Source organism: Aethalodelphis obliquidens, unplaced genomic scaffold, assembly GCF_003676395.1.
Source record: "Aethalodelphis obliquidens isolate GAN/ISIS:26980383/991018 unplaced genomic scaffold, ASM367639v1 scaffold5, whole genome shotgun sequence".
Classification (NCBI taxonomy): Eukaryota; Metazoa; Chordata; class Mammalia; order Artiodactyla; family Delphinidae; genus Aethalodelphis; species Aethalodelphis obliquidens.
In genome coordinates this window covers 49,312,348-49,330,989 of record NW_020837949.1, presented here as the reverse complement: position 1 = coordinate 49,330,989, position 18,642 = coordinate 49,312,348, and the positions used below count along the sequence as shown (strand labels likewise).

At 40.5% G+C, this 18,642-nt stretch overlaps 1 protein-coding gene across 2 annotated transcripts; it reads left to right on the top strand.

Annotated features, from left to right (window-relative positions):
* The first annotated feature begins 451 nt into the window (after positions 1–451).
* CBX3 (chromobox 3) lies at positions 452–11,168 on the top strand. Of its 2 annotated transcripts, none has more exons than XM_027102358.1 (6): positions 452–515; positions 1,948–1,999; positions 4,894–5,036; positions 6,479–6,641; positions 9,360–9,454; positions 9,805–11,168. In XM_027102358.1, exons 2-6 carry the CDS (start codon positions 1,976–1,978, stop codon positions 9,929–9,931), a joined length of 552 nt encoding a protein of 183 aa, XP_026958159.1. In that variant the 5' UTR covers positions 452–515; positions 1,948–1,975; the 3' UTR covers positions 9,932–11,168. The 2 variants fall into 2 exon arrangements, with proteins under 2 accessions (XP_026958159.1, XP_026958158.1); XM_027102357.1 differs by lacking the exon at positions 452–515 and adding an exon at positions 669–772.
* Positions 11,169–18,642: the final 7,474 nt, after the last annotated feature.

Genomic DNA, 18,642 nt, shown 5'->3' with positions numbered 1-18,642 from the left:
GAGGAGCTTAATCTTCAGCCCAGAGGTCCAGCCCCCTCAACCCCGGAGGTGGTCTTTATAGCAACACTTTGATAATCTCCCCCCACCCTCGTCTTAAAAAAAACCTAGTAGCCTTCTCTACTGCCTTTTCCCTCCCCGACCCCTCCTCCTCTGCGCGGAGGACCGACTCGGCCCCTTCCGGAAACACCCGAAGCGGCTTCTAGTCAAAAAATTACACTTCACACTCCACCAACCCAACCCTGTCCAACGCTTTTGGGGTCGACCTCGCGGGTAGTCGAAAGGGGCGCTCGTTTTTATTTCCCGATTTCCCCCCCCCGCCACCTACCCCCCGCGTTCGGAGGCACCCAACCCCAGGGGCAAGGAAGTGGGCGGAGTCCTGTTTTGGCGCCAGCCACTACTGCTGCAAACCAGGAGAAACCTCCGCCGAGACTTCGGTCACGGCCCTCAACCCCCCCCCCCAACCTTCCCTCTCCCTCCCCTCCCTCCGGGGACCACCAGGCGCCACGCCACGAACGGTAAGCGCCACCGTCGCCACCCCCTCCCCCTCCCCCTCTCCCTCCCGGGCTCGGGCTCCCGGCGGGCACTGCGCGGCGCGCGCCCACCCCGCCCCTCGCGGCCGCCGGGCGTGGGCGGTGCCACCTTCCCCTCCCCCCGGCGGCGGCCCCGCGCGCAGCTCCCCAGCCCCCTCCCCTTCGGATGTGGCTGGAGCTTGAGGCGCGCAGGGCCGGAGACGGTGCAGACCCGGGACCCGGAGCAGCTCGGAGGCGGTGAAGTCGGTGTCTTTCTTTTTCTCTAGCTTTCACTCGGTGGTGTTGCTTAAGATACCATATGCGCCCCAGAGGCCCCCAGTTCCCCCGCTTCCCATCCCTTCCCCGCCCGACCCTGAATCAGGAGCTGGTGGGAAGGAAAGGAGAAGCGAACAGAGACCCCGCGGCGGGCCTGGCGCTGGGCCGGCGTCTGTAGTTGGTTTAGGGGACGAGACTCCTCCCCAAGGTTGAAAGCTGTGGCGACAACTGCCTTATTTCTAGACAAAGCGCATTTCTTTCTCCCCTCCCCCATCCCGGATCAAGAAGAGGGGCTCTCCTTCCCCTCCCGGCCTCGGTCGGCGACTTGGGCCTCCAGGGAGGGCGGTGCATTCTCCCGTATCCGCGCGGCCCGATGTCCGGAGGCTGCGGCGGGCGCTCCGTTACGTGGCCGCCGCCTGGTCGGGGGAGGCGCGGGCCCCGTGGCGCAGTGCCCTTGAGCCCCCGCGCCGCGGCCTTTGTTTCTCCCCGCGTGTGCGCTGACCACGAGGCCCGCGCTCCCGAGGGGGGGAGGGGGCGGGGCGGGGGCCGGGCGCTAAGGCCTTGTTAAGCCGAGTGGGGCAGGGGCTTGAGGGGAGCGGATGAAAGTGCAGAAAAGAAGTGATTTGGTTTCAAAAGTGGCACGAAATGGGACTGGAACATCTCGGTGTGTTTTTCCTTTAATTTTTTAACTAGTGATTGGAAAGGGAGGGTTGCTAAGAAGAAACCAGGTTGGGATTACATTACATAGGCGACTCTTTGGACTGTTAAGTGTAGAGGAGAAATACACGATAATTGGTTATTGTGATCGTTCGGGCAGTCGTTTGATTTTGAACCAAACTATTTGGCCATTTTTTTAAAATTCTGACTATGGTTATAAGTGGGATTTGGACTGGGGAAAAAAAATTGTCTATTTTTTACCTAAAGCTTTCTCGGGTACTAACGTGCCCGGTAAGGTTATCTAGGTACACTTGGTTACAACACTGATATACTCTTAGGCATGTATCACTAGTTTGTGCAGAATCTCAAAACTGCTTCTCTGTGGATTTGTATACATGTTTGATAACGTGAGTTACCTAGGTGGGGGTTGGAATCCAAACAAAGCTTATGTTTAGCTACTTTTTTGTGTCTTGCAAACTTTTTTAACTGTCATGCATTTTTCTAGTAATAGCTCTTCAAGTCTGCAATAAAAAATGGCGTCCAATAAAACTACATTGGTAAGTTAATGACAACCTAAAATATTTAAGGATCTAACACAAACTTTTTCTTCAAAAATTATAACTTTGCATCTCTGTGGTTGAGAAATTTACATCCATATATAGTTTACAGTCCCTTCTCTCCCCACTGTTATTATGGGGAGAGTTAGGAGCAAAAAGGAAATTACTACATTGAGATATTTAATGACTTGGTTTAATAGTGTCTTGATTGGTTTAGGGAAACCTAATCTTGGAAGAGTAGCACGAAATAAATTTTTACCAAGTATTCTTATCTTGAAATAAAGATACAAAAAGTTATGTGACCTGGAAGAATGTTAGAAGCATACACAGACAAAGCAATAAAGCCCTTGTTGATTGGCATACTATTCTCGAAATCACTCTACTGAATTCTAGAGAAAGCAGGTATTTTCAGCATTGCCCTGTTTAAAGAACGGTTACCTTGTACACTTAGATGGAGACAAAAGTCATTGAATGTTTTGAATTGTTTTGGTCACTGTCATATTTCAAACTTGCTTATTCTAAAATACAGAAGGGTCTTTAAATCATTGCAGTGTGGTTTTTTTAATACACGACATGAAAAAACATCACACATACGTCCAGGAAAGAGGAAACTAGATCTTCTGCATCTTCTCTCCAGCAGTTTTCTTAAACCCACAGTTTGCATTCTTAGGCTTCATTAAAACTTCTGTAAACCTGTAGACATGTATGTATTCAGCCATGTCAACTTTGGAGTTTTAACATAGTCATTGGAATATTCACATAAAAATCACGAAATTCAAAGTTATGGTTCCCACGGTATTTAATTCTAACACATTGCGTTAATAACAATTGCAAGTATATAAAGGTGAGTGTAAACATCTAAATAAAGCAAAATGGTTTTGGTTTGTGTATTCTCCCCTTGAGTTTTGCAATATAAAGGGCACGTTGGTGATTTTTAATTTGTTTCATCATTAGATTGCACTTTAAAGTCAAACATCCTGAGAAACATTTAAATATAAAGCCTGTCTGGTGGCATAATTTATTCCCATCAAAGCCATCAATGGAAAAAGCACAAAGCATAATCTGTGCTTCCTCAGGATTGAACTGTCCTTCAAATTTCATAATCAGTAAACCAAAATGTAGATAATTAAATTGGCTTTACAATCACCAGTATCAGAAGTATTGGATGGGAAACGAAATAGCTGTCCCTGAGACTATGAGGATGAGTATAGATACAGAAAGCAAATAGATGCTTCTATTAAAATTAAATTGCTTTGCATACAGTTTGATAGTCTTCAGAATCTACCTAACTCTGCATTTTAAAATAATGTTGTTAGTGTTGTGAGATAATGTGTGCTGTAATTTAAATGGGAAAGTGGGTGGATTTTCTTTTAAAAAGCAAAGGATGAGCATTTGAAACTAGTTTATGGGTGCCATAGTAGTAAATACTTTATTTCTTTGACCAAATTTTTTTTAGCTTTCATTTTGTGTTTGTTTTTGTTTTCCTGTTTACCCTGTTAGCCTCTTAGTTTCATGGACATACTTTTTTTGTTTTTCATTTAGGATCAGTGTCTGATAAGCTTTGGTCTATACCAGTTTTTCTTCACTCTTTCCACTACCACCATCATTACCTTCCTTGTACTGTACGGAGGCAGAAGGCTATTTGACTGGGTGCAGTACCCAAGTATCTTGACTAATGAAAGTTATAAGACCTGACATGGGGAATGGTATCCAACAAAATCAGGTGTTTGCTGCATTATTTAAGTTTCAGAGGATTTTTATTTCTTACATGTGTGTATACACCTCTAAATGATTACGTATTTTTAAATGTCCTTTGCAGTCTTGAGGCATAGCTGTTAATTTTTCTGCTTACATGCTTTAGGAGGGATGACTTTAGTGACTGAGCAATTAATTTTTTTTTTTAATAGCACCTGTTTTAAGGTGAAATGATTCCAAGATGAACATAACATGTGGGATTTCCCCCCTTAATCTCTTAATAACCATTTCCGGGTTTTTTTGAAAGTTTATCCATTTTCAATAACAAATCTGTTTTGAGTTATTTGTCTGTTGAGCTTGGTCTCCTGCTTCTCTCAAAGAGTGTTATACCAAAAAAAAAAAAAATCTAACCTAAAAACTTGTAAGTTAGTTTCATTGGCTACCACTTTAGAGTCTTTCTCTTGAGAAGCCAAGAAAAGGATTTTTTCACATTAGATAATTAAAATGATCCAGCATTTTGGCCTCTTAAAGTGACAGCATTATAGGTTTGTTCCGAGTGGTCAGTGACATTATGTGCAGAGATTATGGGGAAATGATCTTGTCCTTTTTAACCTATTTATGGTCTCATTGGTTGACCCTGCAATTGATATCAGGGTTCTGAACCATGTTTTTGTTCTGCAGTTCTCTTTTCTCTTAAATTGTCGAGGCTTTTAACATCGGTGTTTCAATTGGGAAAGGGGGTCTTAGTGTTTGGGGGCTGTAGTTTTAATGGGTCTATGGTTCACTAATAAGACCTGTCACTACTAGTTATTCTCCTTTGTATCATTCTCTAGTAGTTTCTAATAGTTGTTTGTTGCTGTCCTGTGGTTAAAATGAGTGAAAACTCTACAAAAATTGGTCTTGTAGACTACATAGAAATAAGACCAGGAAAAGATAAAACAGTGCTTTCAAAGAATGTTTTTGATTGTATTATTTCAGTGAAGGGTGGTGGGTGATAGTTTTGAGTTAAACCCACAGAATCAAGAATTCCTTTATTTTATTATCTGTTAACTTTTACCTTTTCAGAAGGTATCTGCTCTGGGATATAGAAGTGGAAATTTAGGTGTCAAATGCAACGGTAATATAAGTACTCTAGCCTTTAAAATGTACTGAAAAAATCAAAAAAAGACATTTCTTAAATCTGTCTTGTTTTGTTTTAGCAAAAAATGGGAAAGAAACAGAATGGAAAAGGTAAAAAAGTCGAAGAGGCAGAACCTGAAGAATTTGTGGTAGAAAAAGTACTGGACCGACGTGTAGTGAATGGGAAGGTGGAGTATTTCCTGAAGTGGAAGGGATTTACAGAGTAAGAGATCTCAGTGCTTTTATTATATGTTTAACTGCACTTAAGTAACATTTAAAATTTGTTTTTAGTCTAAGATGTTTTTATCCATTTTCTGTAAGTTTCTTTAAATTTAAAAGCACCTTTAACCCAGGGTATCTTGTTTGAGGTGTGTTTAAAAAGAGCCATCCATGTCTTTTGCCTGCAGTGGTAACCTAGCAGCTTTGAGTCTAGTTGATTACCTTGGAGAGTCAAATTTATATAATATAGAGTACAGTTTGCTTTTTAATGTCTTTGGATACTGTACTACCAAGAATACCTAATGTACACGGTTTTCCTACAGAGGACATTAAAAAATAGTGAAGCTATGTAAGGTATACTAGTAGGTCTTAAACAGAAGTGCTCATCATAATTCAGATCCTACACTAGGTTTACTGTATCTTAATCTCTAAGAAGTAGAATCTGGGCATCAATAGACCAAGTTGTAATCAGAGGTTAAAAGTATCTTTCCTAGCATCTCTAAAATGATTTATTTCATTCTGTCTAGTTCTGTAAAGGCTTTCTGGATCAGAGCACACAAAGTTAGCAATCTTGTAACTAGTGGTGTAGGGTGATCTTACTTTCACATTTGGTAATTGATATTCATTTTCTTTCCAGCCCTTCTGAAAAACACATGGAAATGGTCATCTCTGCCATATATCAGGGATTGGCAGACTTTAATAAGAGTCACATAGTAGATAATCTAGGCTTTGTGGGCTTCTGTCACAGCTATTCAATTCTGAGAATGCAGTACAAAAGCAGCAATAGGCAATACGTTAAACAGATGAACATGGTTGTGTTCTAATAATGCTTTTGTTTATGGGCCCCAAAATTCAATTCCATATGACTTTTACTGTGACATTTTTTTCCCAACCAATTAAAAATGTAAAAAACAGTCTTAGTTTGCCAGCCATACAAAAGGCTGGATTTGACTTTGAGTTGCCCACCCCTGTTTTATATCACTTCCCAATTTGAGTACCCAGCAGAAATTGAAAATACTGTCTCACATTTGAGAGCGCCTCTGAATTGCTGTGTTTTAAAACACAGTATTGGAGGCCTCAACCCTAAGAACAATCTGATAAAGTAATTTGAGGTGGGAACCAGGAATCCACCTTTTTTAAAGGCTCTTCCAGAGGAATTCTAAAGTGAGTTGTCCGCATAACTTGGAAAAATATTGGTTCCAGTTATTCTGCTAGAGTCAGATTCAGTTAACCTTGGAGGTAATAACGTTGCCCACTTAGTACGAACTGTGAAAGTAGACACAAAAGGAAGTATAGATTTCCTCAAAAGAATGTGAGGGGAGGGGGGAAATGATTAATATCTGCAGTACAGAGGACTTTTTGTCAGGTATGTATTAAATGGATCTGGATGATGGTGATGAACCATGTTTAATTGAATGAATTTTTTTTTTTTTTAACTGAACACAGTGCAGACAATACTTGGGAACCCGAAGAAAATTTAGATTGTCCAGAGTTAATTGAAGCATTTCTTAATTCTCAAAAAGCTGGTAAAGAAAAAGATGGAACAAAAAGAAAATCTTTATCTGACAGTGAATCTGATGATAGCAAATCAAAGAAGAAAAGAGATGCTGTACGTATAAAACATTGGCCAGCAAACTGGCTTTTTGTAAAAGGATGACTTGATTTTTTAAATGCTTTTTAAAACTCAAGTACTTTAAAAATATCATTAAAAGGCCTTTGTTAAATATTTAATATTTGGGACAGAAAGGATAGGCATGGTTTACCCTACATTGTGTAAATGTCTAGTAAGTGCTTACACCACTTAAAATTGTGCTAGTGTTACTTTGGATAGATTGATGAATTTGACTTCAGATCAGACAATTTCCTCTGATCTAGACCAGTTGTCTTAAGTAAAAACAATACAAAATTGATCATTGAAAATCCCTTACAATACAGTGAAAACAATCTACATAGCACATTTTAATTATAGATCATTAGTGAGTGGTAGTGACCAAAACTTTGGCACATGATCCTTGTATTGCCAAACAGTACTTTGATTTTGAAGTATATAATCTTGGATAATAATTTTTTTTATTAATTTTTATTAGCATAAAATGAGATAATTGGTTCATTCACTGCATGTGTATTTTGAGCCAATCTTTTCTTCGTTGATTTCTTTGTGGCTTTGAGCAAATTACATAAATCCTTGCTTTTACCCTCAACTTTAAAACATACTTGTCCTGCCTTTTGGCCTAACACGGCAATTTGGGGAAAGGTCTTGGGTCTAAATTACATCTAGGCTTAGGGACTAAACATACAATACAGATGTATTGATAAGGACTTTGGATTTAAAATTTGATCATTTGGGGCTTCCCTGGTGGCGCAGTGGTTGAGAGTCCGCCTGCCAATGCAGGGGGCATGGGTTCATGCCCCGGTCTGGGAAGATCCCACATGCCGCGGAGCAGCTGGGCCTGTGAGCCATGGCCGCTGAGCTTGCGCATCCGGAGCCTGTGCTCCGCAACAGGAGAGGCCACAACAGTGAGAGGCCCGCATATCGCAAAAAAAAAAAAAATTTGATCATTTGAACTAGATGCTAAGTACTTCGCAGTCCATTATTTATTTATTTATATTTTTGGCTGTGTTGGGTCTTCGTTGCTGCATGCGGGCTTTTCTCTAGTTGCGGCAAGTGGGGACTACTCTTAGTTGCAGTGCGTGGGCTTCTCATTGCGGTGGCTTCTCTTGTTGCGGAGCACGGGCTCTAGGCGTGCAGGCTCAGTAGTTGTGGCACATAGGCTCTAGACCACAGGCTCAGTAGTTGTGGCACACGGGCTTAGTTGCTCTGAGGCATGTGGGATCTTCCTGGCCCAGGGCTCAAACCCATGTCCCCTGCGTCGGCAGGTGGATTCTTAACCACTGTGCCACCAGGGACATCCCAGTCCAATAACTCTTAATGACAGTTCTGTCAAGATCATAGGTATTACCCTCATTTTTCACAGAAGGGAAACAGAAGTGAGCTACAAATTTGGTTCTGAACACTTTAGCAGCCAAGGCAAAAAGGTAACAATCTTAAGAATCAGTTGTAAGTAAATTGGAAGTCAACCACATGCTCAACAGAAGCACTGTTTAATAACAATAGTCATCCTGTATTGAGCCCTCGTAATGTGCCAAGCAGTGTTCTAAATGGCTTAATTTGCTTTTCATATACTTTAAAATTTCTATGAAACAGATAGTATTAATTGTATGTATTTTATAGAAAGTGAACCTGAATCACAAAGAGGTTAACTTGCCCAAAGCCACACAGCGAGTGAAGGTTAGAGTCATCATTATAACCTAGGCAGTCTGACTCCAGAGCTCGAGGTAATGATGTGAAAAGTCTCATGGGGAGAAAGGATTTGTTATGTAAGCACTTCTCTTTTTTGGTCTCAAGCCCCCTTTACACTCTAGAAAATTATTGAGGATCCCAAAAAACTTGTTTATATGGATTATAACTATCTGTACTAACTGCATTAGAAATTAAAGTAGAAACTTATGCAGTTTTGTATATTCAGTTAAGAATGACGAATACTATTACATGTTATTCATAACTTTTCATGAAAAATAACTTTAAATGAGAAGAGTGGCATTTTACATTTTTGCAAATCTTGTCAGTGTCTGTCTTAATAAGGCATTAGTCCTGTATTCGATTTGCTGTGCTATGTTGTTTGGTGGAAATATGCAAAGACAATCTAAAGTCACAGATACATGAAAAGAGGAGATCTTGCAGATAAACAGATACTCCAGAAGGTCTCAGGCATCCCCAGGAGTCCCTCAGGCCACAGTTTTGGTTTATACTAAGTATTTTATAAGGTTTACTGTAATTCAGATTGATTACAATACTGATTAGTCTCATTTTAAAGTTTTTATTACTTTGCTGTTGATAGTTTCTGTGTGCTTTAAAAAATAACGTGGGTAATTTAGAGGATTCCTAGAAGTAATTTGAAATACTGACTTTCAAGAATTTATAATTATTAATTGATTTAGAATTACCAGAAAAAAAGAGATTGGGGTTTTTTTCCTGCCTTTTGGTGTCTTTGAATGAAGAAAGTTTTGTCTGTTTTCTTAATTTATGATTCAGAATATTTTAGACATCCAGATTTGTTTTTTCTGCTTGTAAGTTTAATGGAAATTAATATGTGTTTTAGTACTAAGTATGGGCTCTTGCTCTGGTCATTTGTTTCACCATCAGAAGGTTTTTATTTAAAAGTTATATATCATGAAAACAAATTGGAAGTTAACATTGTTAGTTTGCTCTCTGAAAAAAATGTGTGGGAACATTTATGTAAATAATCATTTAACCTCTTTTAAATAGGCTGATAAACCAAGAGGTTTTGCCAGAGGTCTTGACCCAGAGCGAATAATTGGTGCCACAGACAGCAGTGGAGAATTAATGTTTCTCATGAAATGGTAAGTGTGTGGGTAATTTCTGTTATATTTTACAGTCAGAATAGATAATGTTTTTTAAAACTTGTGAATTTTTAGAAAACATATCTACCTAGGTTTTATAAATAGTTGAGCATCATTAGGTAGAGAGTAATTATCTGCTAGAAGGATGATTCTAGTTACTTTGCTAAAGCAACAAGTGGCAAACTGTGGCCCGTTTTGGAAAATTAAGTTTTATTGGAACACAGCCACAAGTAACCACATAACCCTGAAGCAATACCTTTTGATTGAGTTATGATCCTTAAGTGAATGGTTATCAATTGACAAAAAACAGTTTAGACTTTCTAACTGAATTTTTTTTTCCCTCACAACAGGAAAGATTCAGATGAGGCGGACTTGGTGCTGGCAAAAGAGGCAAATATGAGGTGTCCTCAAATTGTAATTGCTTTTTATGAGGAGAGACTAACTTGGCATTCTTGTCCAGAAGATGAAGCTCAATAATTGTTTGCATTGCTTTTTATATATATTTATATATATACATAAAATCTGGTTCTTGGTTTTTTGATTTATTAGTGTGAAGAAATAACTACATTCTAATGAAAGTCAAGTTTGATATGTTCGTTTTGAAGTAGTATTGGGGAAGTTGTTGGGTTTTGGGGGGGTTTTTTGGGGGTTTTGTTTTTGGTTTTTTTGCATCTGTAGCACTGGTTACTTTGAACAAATAAAAGCTTTCTGTAGTTGCTTCCTTTAGCAGAAAAGAAAAGCAAGCTAAAGTTGCTTCCTTTAGCAGAAAAGAATAATATACCATGGTATATTATTTCCTCTGCATTAGAGAACAGCTTTTCTAAATGTTGGGGAAAATCTCCATAGTCATTACTCAATCAGAATTTAGAATTTGCATTTAACTCATATATGCCTAAGGACCATTCTGGGTTTTCTGTATGTGTATACATAAAATACATATGTAAATGGTTTGGGGTTTTTTTGGTTATTGTTTAAACACATTTACCAAAACAAAAACAGCCTTTCACAACCATGGATGAGCCCATGTTTCTGGGGTTCTATCATTTTGAGCAATATAAGAAATCACTTCAACTTAAATTGAAAATTTAAGTCTTAACCTTTCAAATTAAATAATTTTGTAATTAATGAGACAAATTAAACAATTTAAATTGGATAATTTTTTAAAGCAGCCCTATCAGAATCTGCATCCATATCCACCATCATATAAATGCAGTTTTATATGTAAAACCTCCCTGAAAGGAAAATTTTATCTCTGTCAACCCAAATGAAAAAAATAGAAAAATTCTGGTATGTTTTCATTAGCCAAGCAAGACTTAGTTAAATGGACATTTAAAGCTTCCTCTTGGCAAACTATTCTAAGAAGTTGAAATCCATGTGCTGTATTTAATGAAAGACTGTAATACATGCAATGTCTCAGACTTGTTAATGGAAACCTAATCAGATGGTTAGAGATGTTGGCAGTTTAGGATCTGCAGGAATAAATGAGTGAACAAAGTTTTCTAATCTAAACTTGACCTGCATGTTTTTTCAAACTTTACCCCAACCCATTCCTTACATGTAGGCTCAGTCTTCTCAGTATTTTGGGTTACTGGTTCAGCAGAAGCCAGGAAAAACAATAACTTTGTAGTAATCAGAATGTTATTCAACTGTATATTGTTTACTTTATTGTAAATACTGGTGAACAGTGGTCAATAAATAGTTTTATATTCCTTTATGTGATTGATTAGACTTTTTTTTTAATCTGATGACTTTACAGTGGGAGTAGAAACACATTCACTGTATTAACTTCATATTTGTAAATAGTGTGATATCACTAAGGCATTAGAGTACCTGTTTAGAGTACCTTTACAGTACCTTTGAGTTTAGGAATTTCAAATAGAACATGTATTAACACAAAAAGGTTTTCTTGTTAAAATGAGTTTCAGGGGACTTCCCTGGTGGCTCAGTGGTTAAGAATCTACCTGCCAATGCAGGGGACACGGGTTTGGGCCCTGGTCCAGGAAGATCCCACATGCTGCGGAGCACATAAGCCCGTGTGCCACAACTACTGAGCCCGTGTGCCTAGAGCCTGTGCTCCTCAACAAGAGAAGCCACTGCAATGAGAAGCCCACGCACTGCTACGAAGAGTAGCCCCTGCTCACCGCAACTAGAGAAAGCCCGTGTGCAGCAATGAAGACCCAACGCAGCCAAAAATAAATAAATTTATTTAAAAAAATAAGTTTCAGGTGATGCCTAAGAGGAACTTGTTTCATTAAAGTGAAATTTTGACACCCAGACTCTAGTTTGTTGAAGCTGCCATCTTAAAAAAAAACAGGTATTCTGATAGGACTGATCCTGTTGTGATATATTTCTTCTAATTTCCAAAATCTATACAGAAAAAAGGAAATTATCTATACTAAGCTGTTTATCAATTTTTTGTAGACCTAGCACTGCTCTCAACAGTGGGTTTGTAAATAATACAGAACCTTTTGTTCAGATCAGAAATTGATGACTGTACCTTGAATTTTAGCTTAGTGAGAGCATTTCTGGAAACTGTTGTCCATGTATTTTAATACCCCTTATGTTGTATCTGTTTCTTACTGGTGCTATAAAAAGTTGTCACAAACTTGAATGGCTTAAAACAACAAATTTATTTCTGGAGTCCAAAATACAAAGTCAAGGTATTGGGGCTTCCCTGGCAGTCCAGTGGTTGACTCCACACTTCCACTGCAGGGAGCACAGGTTTGGTCCCTGGTCGGGGAACTAAGATCCCGTACGCCATGCGGCATGGCCTAAAAATTTTAAAAAGTCAAGGTATTAGGGCTGGTTCCTAGAGGCCATCTATATTCCATGGTTCCTGGCCCCTTCCATCTTCAAAACGAGTATAGCACAGTCTCTCAACAAATTACTTCACCTCTCTCTACCTCAGTTTCCTCATCTATAAAATAGAGGTAAATCAAGATGAAATATAAGCATATGAGACACTTAAAACAATGCCTTGTATGTGGTAATAACAATGTGTGTTACCTATTTTTAGTAGGGACACCGTAGGCTGTTGTATGGAGGTTCCCCAACTTAATCAGTTGCTGGGTATGAACACTTAAGTTGTTTGTAGTTTTTTGCTGTTAGATTAATGTGGTGAACATCCATTTCTTTGTGTCTTTTCAATTTCTTTCTCCAGTGGCATATAGTTTTCAGAGTACAGGTCTTTCATCTCCTTGGTTAGATTTATTACTAGGTATTTTTATTTTTTTGGCCATGCCATGAGGCATGTGGGATCTTAGTTCCAAGGATCTTAGATCAGGGATTGAACTGGTGCCCCTTGCGTTGCTAGCACAGACTCTTAACCACTGGACTCCAGGGAAGCAAGGTGGTGAACATTCTTTTACATAATACATAGTGAAACTTAAGTAGATACAGATGGATTTCCAGAAATTAATGAAGTCGGCCTTGTACTGGTGTACGATTCTTCCATCAGTAGTCATTACCCCGTATCCTTAGTTGTACTGCAGATTAATAATACTAAGACTGATTTTGTTGCCAATTCAATGGCATCTTGTTTTAATTTGCATGTCTGTGATATTTTTATTGAACATTCTTTTCATGCTTACTATTTGCATTTCCTCATCTATAAATGAATTGCCAATTTTACAAATTTTTTAATTTGTGGCAGTTCCTTATGTAATTATTAATTTTTTGTGTTGCAAATATTTTCTGCCAATGTTTTTTGACATGATTTATGATAACCATTTTGTCGTACCAAATTTTATGTGGTCAACCCTTGTCAGTCTTTATGTCTTCTGGATTTCATGTCTTGTTTCAAAATACCTCTCCCATTTTGAAGTTACATGGATAGTCTTTTTAAATTTCTTCTATTTTCATTTTCTTCATTTCATTTCATTTTTATAGTCAGGTCTTTAATCTGAGATTTTGTTGAATATGTTTGTGAAGGCTTCTGACTTTTGTTTCCCGAGATGGACATCAGTGCCTCTGAAGAAGTAGATGTGTAGGTAGCAGTTTCCCTAATCTCATGGATCAAAGATAATCATTACGCCACTACAAAAAGACTTGGCCAACATATAAAACTGAAGTTTTTCTTTTTCGTAAAAGGCCTGAAATGTGTTCAATACCTGGACAAATATTGGCATCGAGCAAAAGATAAAAATCTCTAACATAAAGCTGAACATGAATAGTATATTTGTAACCTATATGATACATAGACCCTTTCATCTTTTGTTGAAAAAATGAATTTGTACCTTTGAGTATTCACTGATCAAGGAGAGCAGTGTTAACAACTTAAAGCTCCAGTAGGTGATTTGGTATAATCAAGGAAATTGTAGTAGATGCCAATCTTCATAGCTTGATTCTTCTTACGGATGTAGTATCTCCTCTAAATGTGTTGCACTATTCAGATACATGACAGTCATCAGCATATCTGCTAATAGCGAATAAGGAGGGGGGATTTAGGGCTGTTGGGTTTTTTGGTGGGGTTTTAAGAATTTATATTACGTTAAAAGATTTCTGCAGGCAATCATGTCAGCTGGAAAATACAAAAATATGAAACTGTTCATTTGGAATCTTTATTTTCCCATTACAGCCCATGTTTTTACTGTAAAAGCAAACAGTATGAAAATCTCCATGATCACACATAAGAATTGTTTCATTCGTAGAATAAATAACAGTTGATGAATACTTTTTTATATTTTATTTCATTTATCCTCAAAATAGCCTTCTAGAGTAGGCATGATTGACCCCATTTTACAGGTGAGGAAACTAGGGCACAAAAAGGCTGAAGAAGGTCAAGGTCAGTTGTATGAACAAGAGCATTAACTACGGGAATAAAGAGAAGGGGACTCGTTTGAGGATAGGGTTTTGTCCATAGTAAGTCCCAAATATGTGCTTGTAGAATAAAGTGGTTTTGGATATAAAATGAGGTGATGTGGAGGTCAGGAAGAAAGGGATCCAGAATGACTCCCAAGTATTCATTTTTTCTGGGATGGATGAAAATGTGATTTAGTGAGAAAGGGAACCTAGGAGAAACCTTGAAGGGGAGGATATTAAAGTGGCTTTGGACATATACTGAGGTATTCCTTTGATTAGTATATTACTTAGTATGCTTACAACACATTACATAATTTGGCCAGAAGTAGGAGATACCCAACTCAAACCTGCTTTGATAAGGGAAATTACTGCTGGCCTAGAGACAAAATAACAGTGGTTCAGGACTTCCCTGGCAGCACAGCGTTAAGAATCCGCCTGCCAATGCAGGGGACACAGGTTCGAGCCCTGGTCTGGGAAGATCCCACATGCCGCGGAGCAGCTAAGCCCGTGCGCCGCAACTACTGAAGCCCGCGTGCCTACAGCCCGTGCTCCACAACAAGAGAAGCCACTGCAATGAGAAGCCCATGCACTGCAACGAAGAGTAGCCCCCACCCGATACAACTAGAGAAAGCCTGTGCACAGCAATGAAGACACAATGCAGCCAAAAATAAATAAATTTATTTAAAAAATAATAACTGGTTCAGAGCATGGGCTCTGGAGTTTGACCCCATGGGTTTGCATCCCAGCTCAGCTATTTATTGTAGTTACTTAACCCCTATGCCTCAATATTTGCATCTATAAAACTAGGAGGATGATCTTGATGGTATTTATCTCATGGGATTTTCAAGGTTAAATAAAAAACACCCAGAGCTGAATCTCCAGTACTTAATAAGGACCAGATAAATATTATTACCAATCTCCACTGTAAACCTCAGGATGACTGCAACCCTGGACTGGCACAACCCCAAGACTTGCCATCTCTGGTTTATTGGCTCTCTTCTCTGGAACTGATCTCTGCAAATCAAAAACAGAAGTGCTGACAGCTCCCAGATCTCCAAATCTGCCTCTAAAGAAATGATGAGTTTTTCTTTCTCTGACGTCCAATTCAAAAATCCTTTAAGAGGTCTGTTAGGCTTGGGTCAGATGTCCTCCCTGGAACTATCAACTATAACCAAATGTGTGGAGAAATATAATTGGATCAATCACCGGAAGAGTGCTTTCCAGAAAAAAGGTGGATATTTTATATAAACAAAATGTATAACTAATGCAAAGGATTTCAGCCAATTTGAAAACACCTTCTTAAAATACCCTCTGTCCTTGCCTTTTAGAAAACTTCTAATGTGAATATTTTCAGTGTCTTAGAACACCCTGGAACTTCCTACCAACTCTACTTTTCAAATGAAGGTTGAAATCTGCCCTTTTAATTAAATTTAAGTATTGGGGGAAAAATTGACCTGAGAGAGTAGGACAAGAGCATTGATATTTAAAACTGCTCTTGTAGAGACTTCCGGGAAGATGGCGGAAGAGTAAGACGCAGAGATCACCTTTCTCCCCACAGATACACCAGAAATACATCTAAGCGTGGAACAACTCCTACGGAGCACCTACTGAACGCTGGCAGAAGACCTCAGACCTCCCAAAAGGCAAGGAACCCCCCACGTACCTGGTTAGGGCAAAAGAAAAAAATAAACAGAGACAAAAGGATAGGGACGGGTCCTGCACTAGCGGGAGAGAGCTGTGAAGGAGGAAAAGTGTCCACACACTAGGAAGCCCCTTCGCGGGCGGAGACTTCGGGTGGCGGAGTGGGGGAGCTTCGGCGGCGGAGACTACGGGTGGCGGAGACTGCGGGTGGCGGAGTGGGGGAGCTTGGGAGCCGCGGAGGAGAGCACAGCAACAGGGGTGCGGAGGGCAAAGCGGAGTGATTCCAGCGCAGACGGTCGGGCAGACCGGCACTCACCAGCGGAGAGGCTTGTCTGCTCGCCCGCCAGGGCGGGCGGGGCTGGGAGCTGAGGCTCCGGCTTCTGTCTGAGCGCCGGTAGAGGACTGAGGTTGGCGGCGTGAACATAGCCTGCAGGGCGTTAGTGCACCGCGGCTAGCCGGGAGGGAGTCCGGGGAAAAGTCTGGACCTGCCGAAGAGGCAAGAGACTTTTCCTTCCCTCTTTGTTTCCTGGTGCACGAGGAGAGGGGATTAAGAACGCTGCTTAAGAGAGCTCCAGAGACGGGCGCGAGCCGCGGCTAAAAGTGCGGAGCCCAGAGACAGACATGAGACGCTAAGGCCTTTGCTGCCGCCACCAAGAAGCCTGTGTGCGAACACAGGTCACTATCCACACCCCCTTCCATGGAGCCTGTGCAGCCCGCCACTGCCAGGGTCCCGGGATCCAGGGACAACTCCCCCGGGAGAACGCACGGCGCGCCTCAGGCTGGTGCAACGTCACGCCGGCCTCTGCCGCCGCAGGCCCGCCCCACACTCCGTGACCCTCCCTACCCCCCGGCCTGAGTGAGCCAGAGCCTCCGAATCAGCGGCTCCTTTAACCCCATCCTGTCTGAGCAAAGAACAGACGCCCTCCGGCGACCTACACGCACAGGCGGGGCCAAATCCAAAGCTGAGCCCCTGGGAGCTGTGAGAACAAAGAAGAGAAAGGGAAATCTCTCCCAGCAGCCTCAGAAGCAGCGGATTAAAGCTCCACAATCAACTTCATGTACCCTGCATCTGTGGAATACATGAATAGACAACGAATCATCCCAAATTAAGGAGCCCTGTGGATGAAAGGCTTTTGGTGCTGTAGCCAGGAGTCAGTGCTGGGGCTCTGAGGTAGGAGAGCCAACTTCAGGACACTGGTCCACAAGAGACCTCCCAGCTACACATAATATCAAACAGCGAAAATCTCCCAGAGATCTCCATCTCAAAGCCAGCACCCAGCTTCACTCAACGAACAGCAAGCTACAGTGCTGGACATCCTATGCCAAACAACTAGCAAGACAGGAACACAACCTCACCCATTAGCAGAGAGGCTGCCCAAAATCATAATAAGTCTACAGACACCCCAAAACACACCACCAGACGTGGACCTGCCTACCAGAAAGACAAGATCCAGCCTCATCCACCAGAACACAGGCACTAGTCCCCTCCACCAGGAAGCCTACACAACCCACTGAACCAACCTTAGCCACTGGGGACAGACACAAAAAACAACAGGAACTACGAACCTTCAGCCTGCAAAAAGGAGACCCCAAACACAGTAAGATAAGCAAAATGAAAAGACAGAAAAACACACAGCAGATGAAGGAGCAAGATAAAAACCCACCAGACCTAACAAATGAAGAGGAAATAGGCAGTCTACCTGAAAAAGAATTCAGAATAATGATAGTAAAGATGATCCAAAATCTTGGAAATAGAATAGACAAAATGCAAGAATCAGTTAACAAGGACCTAGAAGAACTAAAGATGAAACAAACAATGATGAACAACACAATAAATGAAATGAAAAATACTCTAGATGGGATCAATAGCAGAATAACTGAGGCAGAAGAACGGATAAGTGACCTGGAAGATAAAATAGTGGAAATAACTACTGCAGAGCAGAATAAAGAAAAAAGAATGAAAAGAACTGAGGTCAGTCTCAGAGACCTCTGGGACAACATTAAACGCACCAACATTCGAATTATAGGGGTTCCAGAAGAAGAAGAGAAAAAGAAAGGGACTGAGAAAATATTTGAAGAGATTATAGTTGAAAACTTCCCTAATATGGGAAAGGAAATAGTTAATCAAGTCCAGGAAGCACAGAGAGTCCCATACAGGATTAATCCAAGGAGAAATACTCCAAGACACATATTAATCAAACTGTCAAAAATTAAATACAAAGAAAGCATATTAAAAGCAGCAAGGGAAAAACAACAAATAACACACAAGGGAATCCCCATAAGGTTAACAGCTGATCTTTCAGCAGAAACTCTGCAAGCCAGAAGGGAGTGGCAGGACATATTGAAAGTGTTGAAGGAGAAAAACCTGCAACCAAAATTACTCTACCCAGCAAGGATCTCATTCAGATTTGATGGAGAAATTAAAACCTTTACAGACAAGCAAAAGCTGAGAGAGTTCAGCACCACCAAACCAGCTCTACAACAACTGCTAAAGGAACTTCTCTAGGCAAGAAACACAAAAGAAGGAAAAGACCTACAATAACGAACCCAAAACAATTAAGAAAATGGGAATGGGAACACACATATTGATAATTACCTTAAATGTAAATGGACTAAATGCTCCCACCAAAAGACACAGATTGGCTGAATGGATACAAAAACAAGACGCATATATTTGCTGTCTACAAGAGACCCACTTCAGACCTAGAGACACATACAGACTGAAAGTAAGGGGATGGAAAAAGGTA

Bases quoted from the DNA above. Each gene is read 5' to 3' on its own strand.
- CBX3 (XM_027102358.1), top strand. From the start codon at position 1,976: ATGGCGTCCAATAAAACTACATTG. The intron at 6,642-9,359 runs GTACGTATAAAA...TCTTTTAAATAG, and splicing joins CAAAGAAGAAAAGAGATGCT to GCTGATAAACCAAGAGGTTT. The intron at 9,455-9,804 runs GTAAGTGTGTGG...CCCTCACAACAG, and splicing joins TTAATGTTTCTCATGAAATG to GAAAGATTCAGATGAGGCGG.